This window comes from Callithrix jacchus, chromosome 5 (assembly GCF_049354715.1).
Source record: "Callithrix jacchus isolate 240 chromosome 5, calJac240_pri, whole genome shotgun sequence".
In the NCBI taxonomy this organism is placed as follows: Eukaryota; Metazoa; Chordata; class Mammalia; order Primates; family Cebidae; genus Callithrix; species Callithrix jacchus.
The window spans coordinates 116,244,270-116,261,857 of record NC_133506.1 but is presented as its reverse complement, the minus strand read 5'-3'; the positions used below and the strand labels follow the sequence as shown (position 1 = coordinate 116,261,857).

Genomic DNA, 17,588 nt, shown 5'->3' with positions numbered 1-17,588 from the left:
AGCCTGGGTGACAGAGCAAGACACTGACACACACACACACACACACACACACACTCTAAATGCTTGACAAGGACCTGGTAGAGACACCAAGTCACCTCCATCTCCTGAAGCTACTTTCCCACCCCTGCTAGGAGGAAGCTGGGCTCCAGATGGTCCCAGTCTTCATCCTGAGCTGCAGAGCTCTGCTCTGTCCCTGGTACTCTGAGCGCTGCCCATCAGGGTAAGATCAATTCTGTGCTGGGCTCTATGGCCTGGAGCACAGAGTTAGGGAGATGTGGGGCCCAGAGTAGCTGGGTGACCTTGTCCTGCCTGTCTTCTGCAGATATTGCCGTGGGAGCCCCGTTTGAAGGCTTGGGCAAAGTGTACATCTACCACAGTAGCTCCTGGGGACTCCTCAGACAGCCCCAGCAGGTACAGAGACAGAGATGGGTCTGCTGCCCCCACCAGCCGAGATGGGCCTTCCTTGCTTTCCTTCACCTACCCCTTCCCTGTAGCCCCTTGGGCCCTGCTCCCCAGAGCCCGTCCCCACCACTTTCCCCTGCCCCCAGGTAATCCACGGAGAGAAACTGGGACTGCCTGGCTTGGCCACCTTCGGCTACTCCCTCAGTGGGCAGATGGATGTGGATGAGAACTCCTACCCAGACCTTCTAGTGGGAAGCCTGTCAGACCGTATTGTGCTGCTGCGGTGAGCTAGGAGGCCAGTGAACAGGGGTCGTTGTCTTCTTCATCTCTGTCCATGTTTGCTTCAGCTCCTTGGAAGCCTGGGCCCCAACTCTGGCCTGATCAGGCAGGAGGCACTGACATCTGTCTGGCTCTGTTGTCTCTGCAGGGCCCGGCCCGTCATCAACATCGTCTACAAGACCTTAGTGGCCAGGCCAGCTGTGCTGGACCCTGCAGTTTGCACACCCACCTCCTGGTGAGATTGCTCTGCCTACCTACTCCTCATTCCAGCAGTCCAGGAGGGGCCCCAGCTCCCAAACCCCTCCCCTGGCCTCCTGTCATCCCACCTTTAGAAATTTGATTCTTGGGACCAGCATTTGCCCTCCCTACCCAACCTCATTAAAAAGCAAAATTCCTTGCAAGAAGTAATGGATGAATTAGGGGTCAGTAGAGTATAGTGGTTCAAAGTGGGAGCTCTGGACTGCCTGGTTCAAATCCCAGCTATGCCAGTGCAGGGGTAGGCTCTGGGGAGTGAAGTCCCAGAGGAAGAGGAAAAGGGACGCATTTAAGTGGATGGATATGGAGGAGAGTCTCCTCGGGCAAATTATTAATCCCTCTGAGGCTCAGATTTCTTGCTTGTAAAACAGAATTGATAATAACCAATTCACAGGGTTGTGATAATTAAATGAGATAATAGACAAAAAGTCCTTAGCACAGCACTGTGTATACCCTAAGTGCTCAAAACATGTTAGTTGCTAAGAAAGTGACAGTACTGATGGTGATAACTTCAAGGTCTTTATGTGAATGAGGATTTTGGATCAGAAGGCAAAGGCAGACAGAGCAGGGAAACGGGGTGAGTGATGCAGGGAGATCTGGACTGGGGATTGCTGCCTGGGGTCAGGACTGGGCTGGGCCACCAACTGACTGAGGACTTCAGACAAGTCCTTCTGGGCCCTGGGCCTCAGTTTCCGCATTGGTGACCTCTAACCCTATTTTCTTTGACTCTAAGGGGAGTGGAAGGGAAGGGGCCAGGGGCACCACAGACCCACTTTGTGGACTCCCCAGTTTTGTCCCTGCCTCTCTCCAGAAGGGCTTCGGTTTCCTTTTGCCCAGTACGGAGGCGAGAGCTAGGGCCTGGATGTGTGTGTCCCCCTGTGACCCGGCCCTCCCGTACATCCCTCCAACAGTGTGCAAGTGGAGCTGTGCTTTGCCTATAACCAGAGTGCTGGGAACCCCAACTACAGGCGAAACATCAGTGAGTGCTGGGGTGCAGGGTGAAAGGGGTATGCTTCCCTGGCCCCTTGCTGACCACCCTGTCTACCTGTAGCCCTGGCGTACACTCTGGAGGCCGACAGGGACCGCCGCCCACCCCGCCTCCGTTTTGCCGGCAGTGAGTCTGCTGTCTTCCATGGCTTCTTCTCCATGCCAGAGATGCGCTGCCAGAAGCTGGAGCTGCTCCTGATGGTGAGGGAGGAGCAAGGGGCAGAATGAGGGCTCCTGGGCTCCTGGAGGAGGTGACCAGTGTCCCCCTAGATCAAGGGTGAGGGACAGGGGTCTCCCCAGAGACACGTTGGGGGCATTGGTTTGGAAAGCTATCGGTCTTTAGGGGTACAGTGCACAGTGCCCACACATGAGGAAAGATGGAGACCCTTGGGGTGGATGGCACCAAAGGGCTTATTACCTCCAAGAAGAGTGAGGGGTATGGGAGCTCATGGCTCAGCCCATCTCTGGGAAAAGGGGTCCCTGAGTGGAGGTAAGCTCAGTCCCTCTCTGGGACATCAGGGTAGAAGGAGCTCAGCCTGGGGACCCTGTGGATGAGGAGGTGAAGGGTCCTTTGAGGAGGAGAAGCCCTTTCTTTCCTCTTGAAGGGTCAGGAGGGTAGGAAGTTGCAATATGGCGATTGGACTAGAGGGAGTTCAGCCTGTCAGGTTTTCAGGGTGGAGGGGGCCCCAGCTCTTCTCTGGGGTTCAGGGTGGTGTGAAGACTCAGCTGGGGCAGGGAGCAGTGCAGGGCGGGGCTTAGCTCACCCTCTCTCCCCAGGACAACCTCCGTGACAAACTCCGGCCCATCATCATCTCCATGAACTACTCTTTACCTTTGCGGATGCCCGATCGTCCTCGACTGGGGCTGCGGTCCCTGGACGCCTATCCCATCCTCAACGAGGCACAGTCTCTGGAGAACCACACTGAGGTGGGTGGGGCCTGGAAGACCAGGGACCAGGAGGGCGGTGGGGCAAGAGGGCACTGGGTGTGGTGTGACCCTCACACCTCCGGCCACCCCCAGATCCAGTTCCAGAAGGAGTGCGGGCCTGACAACAAGTGTGAGAGTAATTTGCAAATGCGGGCAGCCTTCGTGTCGGAGCAGCTGCAGAAGCTGAGCAGGTAGCCAAGGATGGGGCGGGGCTTCCTTGACTGGCAGGGTGTGGGCGGAGCTTCATGCCAAGGCAGGCCTGAGGGGCGGGGCTTTAGCGGGACAGATGGGATGGTCAGAAAAGGGGCTTTCTTCTCCAGGTTAGACTAGGGGGCGGGGTCTGGCTGTCCTGAGAACGGGCTTTTCTCACCTAGGAGACCCCAGGGGCGGGACCTAGTTGATCCTGGAGGGCCCTGGGGCCGGGGCTTTTGGCTGAGTCCTGGGCTCCTGCTCTCAGGCTCCAGTATAGCAGAGACGTCCGGAAACTGCTCCTGAGCATCAACGTGACGAACCCCCGGACCTCGGATCGCATCGGGGAGGATGCCCACGAGGCGCTGCTCACCCTGGTGGTGCCTCCCGCCCTGCTGCTGTCCTCAGTGCGCCCTGTGAGTGCCCGCCGGCCGGCTCAGAGCCCAAGCAGGGCTCCACCGCGGCTTTGCATCCCCATATGCATGTCCTCTGCAGGTGTTATCATCTGCCACCTGTCCCCCTCCTCTGGTCTGGGCCTCCTCGGGGGCCTTAGCGTCTTTACTGCTTGGAGAACCCGGTTCTCAAGCTCTAGGGCTTCTGACCCTGCACCACAGAGGAGGGAGGACAAGCCCTACTTTGACCCCACCCTGACCTAATTATTCTCCTTCTTTCCTCAGTCCGGGGCCTGCCAAGATAATGAGACCATCTTTTGTGAGCTGGGGAACCCTTTCAAACGGAACCAGAGGGTGAGCACTGGCCACATCTTCCCAGCCCTCCTGGGTCCCCTCTGATGAGCTCCTTGTCCTTCTAGCTTCTGCCTGCCTGCTTCCCGGGCTCCCTCGAAGTGGAGAGCCGCAGTGAGGGAGGGGAGACCCACTAGAGGGTGAGAAGAGGCCCAGAAACTAAGACAAATGGGGCTGCTAGGGGGCTGTGTGCAAAGCTAGAGCAGGTGAGTGGGAGGAAACCAGTTTTACCAAGCATCAACTGTGCGCCAGCCCCTGAGCCCAGCACGGCACTTCTTTGATACCATTCTCACAGCCTTCTGCGGAGGCAGATGCTCTTTTACCGAAGAGGAAACACACACTTAGAAAGTTTCAGTGACCTGCTCAAGGCTGTGTAGCTCAAAAGTAGCAGAGCTGTGACCCCCCATGGAGGAAAAGGGGAAAGGGAGACAGAGGTGAGATAGGGAGGTGGAGACCCCTCACCCAGAACAGGAGGAGAAGGCCAGAAAGCCAACTAGAATAGTGTGCAGGATCCCTCCTTTCCCATGATATCACCCCCACCGGGCCCCAAATGCCACTCTCTGCCTCCCCTACTCTTTTGGCAGATGGAGCTGCTCATCGCCTTTGAGGTCACTGGGGTGACCCTGCACACAAGGGACCTTCAGGTGCAGCTGCAGCTCTCCACGTGAGTGATCTCGAGAAGCCAGTCTGGGTCAGGGCTGAGGTATCCTGGATCACCTTCCTACTCCCTGCATTTCCTTCCAAGGTCAAGTCACCAGGACAACCTGCAGCCCATGACCCTGACTCTGCTGGTGGACTATACACTCCAGACCTCGCTCAGCATGTGGGTACCACTCTCCACACCACCCCCCCCACCCCAGCCTGCTGTGCCTGAGCTAGGGGTTCCCTATCCCCAAGGTACTTTCCAAGCTCCTCTGACACCTCTCTTGGCCCAGTGTCCTCAGGCCTCTACCTTCCCTGGGTCATCCTTTCCTTAACACCACCAGTCACTATTATTATTGTTACTATGATTATCCCCCCTCTAAGCGGACAGAAGTGGAGGAATCAGCAACCTGGGGGCTGAGGTGTTGTCCCTCCCATTTTATAAGAGCTTATTGCGTTAAGGGTTTTATATACATCGTCTCAATGACTTCTCACAGCAGCCCTATGGTACAACAGCTATAATTAAGTCCATTTTACAGATGAGGAGACTGAGGCTCAGGGAGGATAAATAGCTTGCTCGAGTCCATACAGCTGGTAAATGGCAGAGCTGGGGTTTCTAATGAGGTGTCTGATGTCAGAGGGGCCGTAGTTAACCAGCTTTCATGCCCACCCCTTCTGCCAGGGCCCTGGTCTCCTGTCCCCCATGACTCTAGCATTCTTCTTACCCTTAGGGTAAATCACCGGCTACAAAGCTTCTTTGGGGGGACAGTGATGGGCGAGTCTGGCATGAAAACTGTGGAGGATGTGGGAAGCCCCCTCAAGTATGAATTCCAGGTAAGGGGCTCTCTGAGGTCCTGGGCTGGGGACTCATAGGAAGGATAGTTTTTATTTTTTCTGAGGTCTGAAGGTGGGAGGGTTGGGTTGGTAAGATGGAGATGGTTTTCCAGGGGAGAATGACCATGACACATCTTGTACCCACAGGTGGGCCCAATGGGGGAGGGGCTGGTGGGCCTGGGGACCCTGGTCCTAGGTCTGGAGTGGCCCTATGAAGTCAGCAATGGCAAGTGGCTGCTGTACCCCACGGAGATCACTGTGCATGGCAATGGGTCCTGGCCCTGCCAACCACCTGGAGACCTTGTCAACCCTCTCAACCTCACCCTTTCTGTAAGGACACCATCAGGGATATTTCATTTGCATCTCATTTGCATGCTGCAGGGCAGAAGGGGCCAGTGTCTTTCCCCTCCCTCCCCTCATACCCCTTTGGCAACCTGTCTCTCCCCCACTTTCCCCTCTGGCAACCCTTCTCCCGATTCGTCCTCTGCCCTGCCAGCAAATCTCCTCTTTCCTCTCCAGGACCCTGGGGATAGGCCATCATCCCCACAGCGCAGGCGGCGACAGCTGGATCCAGGGGGAGGCCAGGGCCCCCCACCTGTCACTCTGGCTGCTGCCAAAAAAGCCAAGTCTGAGACTGTGCTGGTGAGTGGCCAGGGTGGGGTTGGAAGGGATTGCACCCATCACATCACAGGCTGCCTGGGCACCAGGGGCACACAAAGCAAGGGAGACCTCAGTGTGATGAGGCCCCTGCCCTTGGGAGCCTCCACACACAGCAGGGAGCCTCACCTCCTGTCCTCGGAGGGTGCTTCACTCTGATGGAGAAGCATCGAAGACAAGGAACCAAAGGAGGAGACCCTGGCTAAGGAGCCCCAGCCTGTTGGGGACGATAGAGCTGCTCAGAGCCTTGGTGGCAGGAGGCAGTGTGGGGCAGGGCTTGTGGGTGGTGTGCACGCCCTCTGCGGGTAGGGAGAGGAGAGCTGGCCTGGCAAGGAGGTTGGAGCCCAGCTGGGTAGAGAGTGGGGAGTGGGGTCCCAGGGACAGGGACTGGCAGGGAAGTGGGTGTAGGAGGTTGGGCCCTGTTTACATGAGCAGAGGCCAGATTTCATGTTATCCATCTGCCTGGCATTGTATGAGCTTTGCCCAAAGAATGTGTCTGAAAAGCATAACTGTGAGGTGGGGGGTATGTGTGTGAGTGAAAGGATGTCAGGCCCCTTCAAGTCACCCAGGGGTGAGGCAAAGCCTGGGAGGGCGGAAGGTAAGGAGCACAGCATGAGGAATCTGGAGGCCCAGACTGTGTCACATCTTGTGTTCCCTGCCCTCCTCAGACCTGTGCCACTGGCCGCGCCCGCTGTGTGTGGCTGGAGTGCCCCATCCCTGACGCCCCTATTGTCACCAATGTGACCGTGAAGGCACGAGTGTGGAACAGCACCTTCATCGAGGTCAGTGCCTGGGTCTGAAGGTCTCCCCACCACCCATCCCGGTGGAGAGGACCAGGGTCATAGCAGAGTTGTGTGTGAGAGCAGGGCTGCATGGATGTGTACGTGTTTGTCTCCAGCCAAAATGACCTCTCTTGTGTCCATTTTGTATCCATTACTTCCTACCTCTGTGCCTTTCCCCAGGCTATTCCTTCACCCTGGAATGCCTGTTTCCCCTCTGTCATCTCTGCATGTAAACTCCTACTTAGTTTTCAAGGTCTCTATCAGATGCTTCCCATCAGTGAGGTCTCTGTCAGATGCTTCCCATTACTGAGGTCTTTTCTGGCTCTTCCAGCTGAAAATGACCTCTCTTCCAGAGGACACCCACCTAACTTTCTCAGAAGCCACATGTGCCTTTATCACACTCGACTCTGGGTTGCAATGACTCACGTGCCAACTTTCTCATGCCATCTACACCAAACTTTTTCTCTGCGTGACTAGATTAGAAATCTTCAGCTTTGCAGGCCATAGAGTTTCTGTTGCCACTACTCAGTTCTGCCATTGCAGCACAAAAACAGCCATTCAAATGAATGGGCATGGCTGTGTGCCAAAAACACTTCATTCACAAAAGCAGGTGCCGGGCCAGATTCAGCCCTCGGGCCTGACCTAGACCATGACCTTCATTGTCTCGGCTGTCCCCAGCATCCAGCACAGGACCTGACGCACAAATAAATGAATAATGTGCATTTGTATGTGGAGGGAAGGCCTGGCTGACAGATCCTTTGCAATGCTGTTTAAGGATGCCGCATGGTGGGAGGGTGAGGGGGAAGGGGTGCTTAGGGTTGGAGGGAGGCTCAGAGTAGTGTCAAATGTTCACCTTGACCCACCCCCTCCCCATCCAGGATTACAGAGACTTTGACCGAGTCCGAGTAAATGGCGGAGCTACCCTGTTCCTCCGAACCAGCGTCCCCACCATCAACATGGAGAACAAGACCACGTGGGTGAGTGACATGTTCACTAGGACAGCAGTCTCCAGCCAGAGCTTGGGAGAGCCAGGCATCTTTTAAGAGCACATTGACACACTTCAGCCCTGCGGTTCTCAATCTTGGCAGCACGATAAGAATCATCTGGAGGAGTTCTGCTGTCTGGACCGCACCCAGAGCAATTAAACCCAAGTCCCTGGGAGTGGATTCCGGTATTGCTGTGTTTAAAGTCCCCCAAGTGATGCTAATGTGCAACGAGGGCTGAGAACCACTGTATTCACTTCTGTGATCTGCGCAGTGTCTTGGTGAAGAGTAGGACGGGATCACCTCTCTATTTTATGGCTGAGAAACTGAGGCCTAGAGAGATGCGAGTGGCCTCCCCAAAGTGGCACAGCTTGTCTGGGGCTGGAACGTGGGCCTCCTGATTATCTCACCATTGTCACATCCACCATGGACATGTGAGCTTCTGGCCACAGGCAATATATATATAGAGAGAAAGGCAGGATAACAAGGCAGAACGGAGGTTCAGCTGTGAGAACCTGTTCAGTATTGGCAGACGATGTCCTCGTCTACGTGACAGAAAAGAGAAGCCATGGAAAAGCTATTATTTTATTTTATTTTGCTTCAGAGACAGGGTGTCACTCTGTTGCCCCAGCTGGAATGCAGTGGTGTGATCATGGGTCACTGCAGCCCTGAGCTCCTGGGCTCAAGAAAGCTCCCACCTCAGCCTCCTGAGTGGCTAAGACCACAGCCATGTGCCACGATGCCCAGCTAATTTTTTATTTTTAGTAGAAATGAAGTCTCACTGTGTTGGTCAGGCTGGTCTTAAACTCCTGGTCTCAAGTAGTCCTCCCACCTCAGCCTCCCAAAGCACTGAGATTACAGGTATTAGCTACCACACCTGGCCCAAAAAGCTACTAGACCCAATAAGAGAATTCAGGAAGTCCAAGAGGTCAAAACAAGATCAAAATGCCCAACCCCCTCGATTTCCTACATGCTAGCAATAACCAGTCATATAGTTGCAAAGATCCCCTGCGAATTCGCCAGAAAAGTGATAGAGCATCCAGTAATCAATATAACAAGAAATGTGCAACAAAACCTTGAGTAATGGTTAGAAAAAAGTCAATATTATCAAGTTGTCAGATCTTCCCACCCACATTATGAGTCTCAGTAGGATTCAGGAAGCTTGAAAAAGAAGTTCCCAGACTTGATTCTCAGTTGCCTCTAGAAGAATGCATATGATAAAATTGCTAATAATTTCTTGTGAAAGGAGGTGAGTGAAGCTATGTGGGAGATACGTATAGGGGGCCGAATGCAGGGTTGGTTATATATGTTATTGTACATTTCCTAAGACAAATTAATGTAGTGTAGAAGAGGTAAAAGGGCCAGAAAGATCGGTGGAACGAAATGGAATTTTATGAAACAGATGACCTTTTTAATCCGTGGAGAAAGGTAGATTATTAAGTAGTGTTGGGAGAACACATTTGGAAAATAAAGACAAACCTCTACCTCACACGGTAAACAGAAATAGAGCTAGATTAAACATTTAAATGTAGCAATTCAAATGAATATGCCAGAATATAATATAAGATTTTTAACAGTCATTTTTAATTATGGGAAGAGTGAGTTATAAAGCCAGAAGTCACAAAGAAAAAAATAGATAAATTAGACTCTGTGAAAATTTAAATCTGTACATAGCAAAAGAGTAAAGAAACTAAACGAGGCTGAGCCTCGTGGCTACTGCTTGAAATCCCTGAACTTTGGAGACTGAGGCAGGCAGATTGCTTGAGCCCAGCCTTATCTCTGCAAATAAATACAAAAATTAGCTGGGTGTGGTGGTGCACACCTATAGTCCCAGCTACTTGGGAGGCTAAGGCAGAATAATCGCTTGAGCTCAGGAGGCTGAGGCTGCAGTGAGCTGTGATTGTGCCACTGCACTCCAGCCTGGGTGACAGAGCGAGACCTTGCTACAAAACAAAAACAAAAACTAAAGGGGCAAATGATATACTGCATTTTAAAAATGTTGACAGCATATATGACAAAATAGTGATATGTATTTTTAATATATAAAGGATATTAATAGGCAATAGGGTGAAATATAAATGTTCATCTTGCTCATAAAAAAATAGAAATCATAGCAACAAGATTTTTCTTGCCATCACTATTATAAAAATAATAATGCTGGCCAGGTGCAGTGGCTCACATCTGTAATCCCAGCACTTTGGGAGGCCAAGGCGGGCGGATGATATGAGGTCAGTTTGAGACTAAGCCTGGGCAATGTAGCAAAACATCCTTCTATTACAAACACAAAAATTAGCTGGACATGGTGGTAAATGCCTATAATCCTAGCTACTGAGGAGACCGAGGCAGGAGAATTGCTAGAACCTAGGAGACGGATATTGTAGTGAGCCTAGATCGTGCCACTGCACTCCAGCCTGGGCAATAGAGTACAACTCTGTCTCAAAAAAACCAAAAATTATAATGCTGTCTAATGCTGATGAGGCAGAGAGAAATGCTATTGATTTGGATGATAAATTGGTAGATTCTTTTAGGAGATGAAGTTTTCAATATGTATTAAATTTTAGAGTGCCCATTTCCTCAGATCCAGCACATGAGAATATATTGTAAGGAGCTAACAGGACAAGTGTACAAAGACAAATGTACGGGGATTTCAAGAATTATTTATAAGGGCAGAAAATTGGAAACAATCTAAAAGCCCTTCAGTAGGAGATCAGGTCAATAAATTATGGTACATTTCCTTCAATGCCTGTGCAGTCCTCAGGAGAAATTAAGTTGATCTTTATCAATTGACATGGAAAGGTTGCTGCCTGAGCATGGTGGCTCATGCCTATAACCCTAATACTTTGGGAGGCCGGGGTAGGAGGATCGATTGAGCTTAGGAGTTTGAGGCTATCCCGGGCAAAAAATGAGACCCATCTTTAAAAAAAAAAAAAAATCAAGAAATTATCTGGATGTAGTGGCACATGGTCCCAGCTACACTGGAGGCTGAGGCAGGAGAATCGCTTGAGCCCAGGAGGTGGGGTCTCCAGGGACATGTTTGTGTCACTGCACTCAAGGCTGAGCAACAGAGTGAGACCCTGTCTTGAAAAGAAACAGGTTGCTGAAGGGTGTATGTGGCATGATCCCATTTATATAGACCATATTAATATTCCATATTAAAAAATATGGAAAGAGACTTACCAGAGATTACAGAGATAGTAATTTCTAGAGATTAAAATTACTGGGAACCAGCTGGGAGTGGTGGCTCACGACTGTAATCCTAGCACTTTGGAAGGCCAGGGTGGGTAGATGACTTGAGGTTGGGAGTTCAAGACCAGCCTGGTCAACATGCAGAAACCCCCATCTCTAGTAAAAATACAAAAATTAGCCGGGTGTGGTGCTGAGCACCTGTAATCTTAGCTACTCAGGAGGCTGAGGCAGGAAAATTGCTTGAGCCCAGGAGGTGGAGGTTGCAGTGAGCCAAAATTGTGCCACTGCACTCCAACCTGGGCAACAGAATGGAACTCCATCTCAAAAATATACGTATATATATTACTGGGAATGTTTAGTTTTCTTTATATCATCTGTATTTTTTAAAAAATCATCAAAATAATTTTAAAAGAAGTGAAAATCATGTATAGTCAGAAAAAACACGGCTGGGCACAGTGGCTCCCACCTGTAATCCCAGCACTTTGGAAGGCCAAGACAAGTGGATCACCTGAGGTTAGCAGTTCAAGACCAGCCTGGCCAATATGGTGAAATCCCATCTCTACTAAAAATACAAAAATTAGCCGGGCATGGTGGTGCATCCCTGTAATTCTAGCTACTTAGAAGGCTGTGGTAGGAGAATTGCTTGAACCCAGGAGGCAGTGGTTGCAGTAAGCTGAGATCTCGCCACTGCACTCCAGCCTGGGTGACAGAGCAAAACTCTGTTTCAAAAAAAGAACCCAAAAAACAAAACTCAACACACACACATCCATATTTATCTCTACTGTAGGGGAAGAAAAAGAGTGGGACTATTGGCCAGGCACGGTGGCTCACACCTGTAGTCCCAGCATTTTGGGAGGCTGAGGTCGGGAGTTCAAGACCAGCCTGGCCGGCATGGAGAACCCCGTCTACTAAAAAATAGAAAATTAGCTGGGCATGGTAGTACATGCCTGTAATCCTAGCTACTCGGGAGGCTGAGGCAGGAGAATCACTTGGGCCCATGAGGTGGAGGTTGTAGTGAACCGAGATCATGCCATTGCATTCCAACCTGGGTGACAGAGTGAGACTCCATCTCAAAAAAAAAAAAGGGACTATATACCATAAATTCTTTGTGGTTTTTTTTGTGTGAATATTTATGGAGTGCTTGCTGTGTGGCAGGTGTTGCTCTAAGCAGTTTTCTTATATTAAACACACTTAATTCTCCCCAGCAACCTATGAGACAGGTATTATTCTCATTTTACAGATGAACAACAGAGAGGTTAAGTAACTTGCCAAGGCCACACAGCTAGTGAATAGCAAAGCTGGGTTGGAACCCAGGTAGTCCGGCTCCAGAACCCCTGCTTTTGGCTGTTGTGCTATTCTGTGAGGTAGGGCCCCATTGGAAAGCAGAAAGCATGAGATTCAGAGGGGTGCAATTACTTGTCCATGGTCACACAGCTCGTCAAGGATGGAGCTGGTACCCAGGCCCAGATGCGTCGGTCACAGACCCAGACTCCAGGCCACCTCCCGGATCTGAGGCTGCTCCTCTGGAGCCAGGTCTTTGCCTAGGAGAAGCAGGAAGGACCCCTGGACTCAGTGGGGCCGGCAGGGGCTTTTTCCAGTCCCAGACTGCCCCCTCCTGGCAGCAGGACAAACGGCAGGTGCCCTGGCCTAGCTGGCGATAGGAAGTGTGAGGAAGGGCCGAAGTGGGCAGACACAGGGCTGAGTCCTCCTCTCCCCGCTCCAGTTCTCCGTGGACATTGACTCAGAGCTGGTGGAGGAGCTGCCGGCTGAGATCGAGCTGTGGCTGGTGCTGGTGGCCGTGGGTGCGGGGCTGCTGCTGCTGGGGCTGATTATCCTCCTGCTGTGGAAGGTTAGGAGCCCAGCCCCTCAACTCCCACTCCCAGACCTCTACCAGCACACTCACCAGCCCTTCCTCCAGCCCACGCCTCCCCATCCTGGTCCTCCCTTCCATCGCACTGCAGCCCTTCCTCCCTTTCCTCTCCACCTTCTCCCCCAGCTTTTCAGGCTCACCCCTGAGCCAGGGTTAGTGGGGGGAGCTGCAAGCTGGAAAGGGGGACCCAGGAGCTCTGGCCTCTGACCACATCACCAAGCTGGGACTGAGCTCCAGCCCCAGGCTCCCCAGCCCTCAGCCCTGGTCCACGCATGCTGGTGAGGACAGCCCAGCGCCCCCTGATGGCCCGTCCCCACCTCCTCCCCTCCTCAGTGCGGCTTCTTCAAGCGAGCCCGCACTCGCGCCCTGTATGAAGCTAAGAGGCAGAAAGCGGAGATGAAGAGCCAACCGTCAGAGACAGAGAGGCTGACCGACGACTACTGAGGGGGCAGCCCCTGCCCCCAGCCCACCCGGGTAACGGCCTCCGGGCCCCTTCCCCGAGCCCCACAGCTGGCCAGGCCTCTGACTCTGTCCTATCTGCTCCTCTTCCTTTATGGGGCTGCTCTGACCTCATTCTGTCCACACCACCACCTCAAAGATCAGGCCACTCTGACTCCCATCCAGCCCTCTGGTCTGGCTTTTATCAGCCTCCCCCTGAGCCTCTCGGTGACTTGGGACCCCATGAGGGAGCCATAAAACCCTCTCCGTGATGACTTTGCTTTCTGGGGATTGGAACAAGGTCAAGAACAAGGCCAGGCCCATCTCTGTAAACCACAGGCATGTCCAGAATAATTCTTCCCTCCATTTCTATCCCTAGGGAAGGAGGGGAGCAGTAGAGACCCTCCTCCTGGGAACTAGCACATTTCCTCCTGAGCAGCCCTTCCAGGATAGCAGTGGACCCACTCCCAACGGTGTGGTCAGGGTAGACTGCCCTGTCTTCCTGGCCATTCTGCCCACTGTCTCTGCAGCTGCCCTTGGTCTCCATCTGCCTCTTCCTCTTCTCTCTGCCTCCCTCAGCTCCTCCTTCCTCTTGGGCCTGGGGTGGGGAAACTCATCCTCCATCTCTCAGTGCAGGGAGATGGGATGTGTTTCAGTGAAGAGTTCTGGCTTTGAGGACCTCTGTGGGGAAGAGGGAGAGGCCAGGCACTCCCACCCGGCGGCCTCAAACTCTGGATGCTGATGTTCTTTCTCTTCTCCCTCCAACTCCAGTGTGACTTCTTTAAGCGGACCCGCTATTACCAGATCATGCCCAAGTACTACGCGGTGCGGATCCGTGAGGAGGAGCGCTACCCGCCTCCAGGGAGCACCCTGCCCACCAAGAAGCACTGGGTGACCAGCTGGCAGACTCGGGACCTTTACTACTGATGTCTTCCCTGATCCCAGCCCCTCCCACCTCAGTGTCTTTTTTTTTTTTTTTTTTTTTGAGACAGTCTCACCCTGTCACCCAGGCAGGAGTGCAATGGCACTATCTCAGCTCACTGCAATCTCTGCCTCCTGGGTTCAAGCGATTCTCCTGCCTCAGCCTCCCAAGTAGCTGGGATTACAGATGCTCGCCACCACACCCAGCTAACTTTTTTGTATCTTGAGCAGAGACAAGATTTCACCATTTTGACCAGGCTGATCTTGAACTCCTGACCTCGTGATCCGCCCATCTCAGCCTCCCAAAGTGCTGGGATTACAGGTGTGAGCCACCGCGCCCAGCCCCAGTGTCTGCTTTCTTCCTATTTATCCTAAGTTGTGCCTCTGACAGTCCACAGGGGCCACCGCTGCCTTTGGCTGGCACCAGCAGGCTCAGGCATATCCACCTCGTCAGCGCAGGCACATGCTGTCTGGCCACGGGCATCTCCCCGAAGCGGGGCCAGCACTATGGACCTTACAACGCCAAGCACGCTGCAGTCCTGTGCCCTAGACGCACATGGGCCCCACTGCTCATGGACCGTGCTGGTGCATCACTGATGGTGCATGGGCTCACCATGTCCCAGCCTCTGCCTGCTCCAAAACCGAGCCAAAACCAAGCCAAAGGGCCTCAGCCAGAGCCGGGAGGAAAAGGCCCCCCAGCATGGTGACACCTCCCCTTTCACACTGGATCCATCTTGAGACACAGTCACCAGATTGACTTTGCTGTCAAAACCACTGACAGGGTGGAGCCCCCTGGACCCCCAGTTGGTGGCTCCCCGAACACCCAGGCCAGAGAGCTGGGGTCCTGCCTAAGGTTGCCCATGGGGGCATTTGTAGGACCTGGCATGCTCAGACCTAAGAGCAAGGAACTACAAAGGAGTTGTAGAACAGCTTTCTTTCCTGCATCTCCGTGAAGTCTCTGTCCTCGGCCACAGACTGAACTCGCAGGGAATGCAGCCGGAAGGAACAAAGACAGGCAAACTGCAAGGCAGCCTGGACCTCGCGCCCTGGGGAGCATGGTGGGAACCTCCACAGAGAGGAGGGGACGGATTCTGGGCTAACAGATGTTGGAAGGCGACAGAGGAGATGCCACTTCTGACTCACCACTACCAGCCAGCCTCTGAAGGGCCCAGAGAGACCCTACAAGACCACGGAGGGAATGATACTTGAATGTAGAACAGGCAGGGGGCCCTACTGTGCCCAGCCAGCCAGACCCCATGCTGCCCCCACTGACCATGCGTTGGGGGCCTAGAGGTGGACTTCTCAGCTGTCCTTGGCTTTCAGAGCCAGCCTGGCTCTGCTCCCTCCCCCATGGGCCGTGTCCTAATGCCCATTCCAGAAGCTGAGGCTAGTTCCAGAAAACCTCTCCTGACCCCTGCCTGTTGGCAGCACGCTCCTCAGCCCCAGCCCCTTCCATGGTACTGTAGCAGGGGATGTCCTCCCCGCCTCGTGCCTTCTTTGTATATTGGCTTCTCACGGCAACCAATAAACAGTTCCCAGTTTGTATGCATCTGCCTCCACCCACCCCCCAGCCCTGGTCAATGAATGATACATCATCCAGCCAACACCTCGGTAGATGAAGCCAGGGCTAGGGGCTTGTAGGTTTGAGGGTAAAGATTGATGAAGGCAGCCAGGTACAGTGGCTTCCACCTTTAATCCCAGCACTTTGGGAGACTGAGGCAGGCAGATCACCTGAGGTCAGGACAAGCCTGGCCAATGTGGAGAAACTCCATCTCTACTAAAAATACAAAAATTAGCTGGGTGCAGTGGTGCACACCTGTAATCTCAGCTACTTGGGAGGCTGAAGCAGGAGAATCATTTGAACCTGGGAGGCAGAGGTTGCACCACTGCACTCCAGCCTGGGCGACAGAGCGAGACTGTCTCAAAGAAAAAAAAAGAGACTGATGAAGGTGACTGCTCCCAGGAATCCTCCCATCTAAGAGTCGGACATAGAGTTCCAGAACAGAAGATGAGGATTGAGTCCTGGGGGGCCTGGGTGAAATCCAGAACACCTTCCTGGAGGACAGTGTGCTGACCCTGGGGAGGGACAGGCAGGCTGAGGCGGCAGCGTGCAGGGTCAGGAAGAGACAGAGGCTTCTTAGCTGTAGGAACAGGCGGTCCTGGCAGGCTGTGGAGGGAGGCTGGGTGCAAGGGTGGAGAGAGGAGAGCCCCCGCGGTCGGGCTGAATTCAGATAAGCGCCTGCTGGTTTCCCCACAACCCCCAGCAGAGGCCATAAAGAGATCAGAAGGTAAACTACTGATCCGAGGCTGCAGAGACTCAAAGGTCACAGTGTCCAGCCTCGAGGAGCTGAGTGGGAGTGTTTGAGTGCCTGGCTTATGCGGCCACAGCGCGTGGATCAAGCCAGAGCTTTGCTTCCTGCCTTGTCCTGGGCTCCCAGAGCAGCTTCCTCCTCTGCCCTCGGTGCGTCCCCTCCACACAGGCCTGGGGAAGGGAGCAAGGCTGTTCCCCCTGTGACCTCTGTGACCTGGAGTGTGACCTAGGTCCTTCTGTTAATTTTCCTCATAGTGGTGAACTTTGGCAAGACTTCACTGAAGGCTGGAAATTGCTACCCAGAGAAGCCCAGAGGTGGAAGCCAGTCTGATATGCTCAGAGCTCACAGACCTGGCTGTTCTGGCAGACCCACCTGCTGCCTGGGTGCCTCCCAGCCTCCTCGTGATGGCAGCTGTCTGCCCCACCTCCCTCCACTGGGGCTCAGCTCACAACGGGGTTCTGGGCCCAATGCATGCCCCTTTCCCCCCTCCTCATTTTCTGTGCGGCGATTTGTCCCTTCCCAGGGTAACTGACAATGGAATGCCCGCTTTCCCCAGGAAAACCCTAACCCCTACCCGGAGCTGCCAAGCTCTCAGAACCCGGTGCGTGGAGACCACACTTTGTTTTCTAGAATCTGGGATCCACTTCTTTGGAAGTCACACATGTGAGTTGTCAAAGCTCCGCCCAGTCTTGTCCTTTCAGCTACTTCCTGCTTAAGGCAGGGGCGTTGACACATCCCTCTCTGGCCAGTTTCATAGACACCCCCCTCCAAGTCTCCCGTGAGCCACCGCTCGAAGAACATACACACACACATACACATACACACACACACATACACATACACCCACATACACATATACACACACATACAAACACATGCGCATATATATACACACATACACACGAGGATAAGTCATTTTCAGAATTAGTGTAAGCTACATATCATGAAAGAAACAACTGGCAGAGATGTAGCATACCCACTGCAAAAGAACCCTTGGCAAAAGTTCCGTGGAGAGTCCCCCCACCAACCACATATAGCAGGAGATTTGGGAATTGGGGGGTTAATCTCGGCATCACCTAACCAAACTTGACTACGATGTACCGATGTACCGTGTCACAGCACTGCTGTTAGCACCCTGCGGCAGGCTCTGCAGAAGGAATTCTCCAAGCACAGAGCCCACA

At 53.2% G+C, this 17,588-nt stretch overlaps 1 protein-coding gene across 6 annotated transcripts in view; it reads left to right on the top strand.

Annotated features, from left to right (window-relative positions):
• The window catches only part of ITGA3 (integrin subunit alpha 3), a 33,026-nt gene extending 17,384 nt beyond the window's left edge, over positions 1 to 15,642 (top strand). For 3 of the 6 annotated variants that reach the window (XM_008997388.6, XM_078374208.1, XM_078374207.1), the window contains 19 exons: positions 323 to 411; positions 549 to 685; positions 830 to 916; positions 1,848 to 1,915; positions 1,988 to 2,124; positions 2,701 to 2,850; positions 2,944 to 3,041; positions 3,308 to 3,455; positions 3,717 to 3,785; positions 4,367 to 4,446; positions 4,528 to 4,605; positions 5,156 to 5,258; positions 5,406 to 5,588; positions 5,778 to 5,900; positions 6,584 to 6,697; positions 7,576 to 7,674; positions 12,590 to 12,715; positions 13,070 to 13,210; positions 13,946 to 15,642. In XM_008997388.6, coding sequence (XP_008995636.1) covers positions 323 to 411; positions 549 to 685; positions 830 to 916; positions 1,848 to 1,915; positions 1,988 to 2,124; positions 2,701 to 2,850; positions 2,944 to 3,041; positions 3,308 to 3,455; positions 3,717 to 3,785; positions 4,367 to 4,446; positions 4,528 to 4,605; positions 5,156 to 5,258; positions 5,406 to 5,588; positions 5,778 to 5,900; positions 6,584 to 6,697; positions 7,576 to 7,674; positions 12,590 to 12,715; positions 13,070 to 13,180 — 2,000 coding nt within the window. In that variant the 3' untranslated portion in view covers positions 13,181 to 13,210; positions 13,946 to 15,642. The remainder of the gene's footprint in view (positions 1 to 322; positions 412 to 548; positions 686 to 829; positions 917 to 1,847; positions 1,916 to 1,987; positions 2,125 to 2,700; positions 2,851 to 2,943; positions 3,042 to 3,307; positions 3,456 to 3,716; positions 3,786 to 4,366; positions 4,447 to 4,527; positions 4,606 to 5,155; positions 5,259 to 5,405; positions 5,589 to 5,777; positions 5,901 to 6,583; positions 6,698 to 7,575; positions 7,675 to 12,589; positions 12,716 to 13,069; positions 13,211 to 13,945) is intronic. The other 3 variants (XM_002748439.6, XM_035301277.3, XM_035301276.3) reach the window with 1 other exon arrangement.
• The last annotated feature ends 1,946 nt before the right edge of the window (positions 15,643 to 17,588 follow it).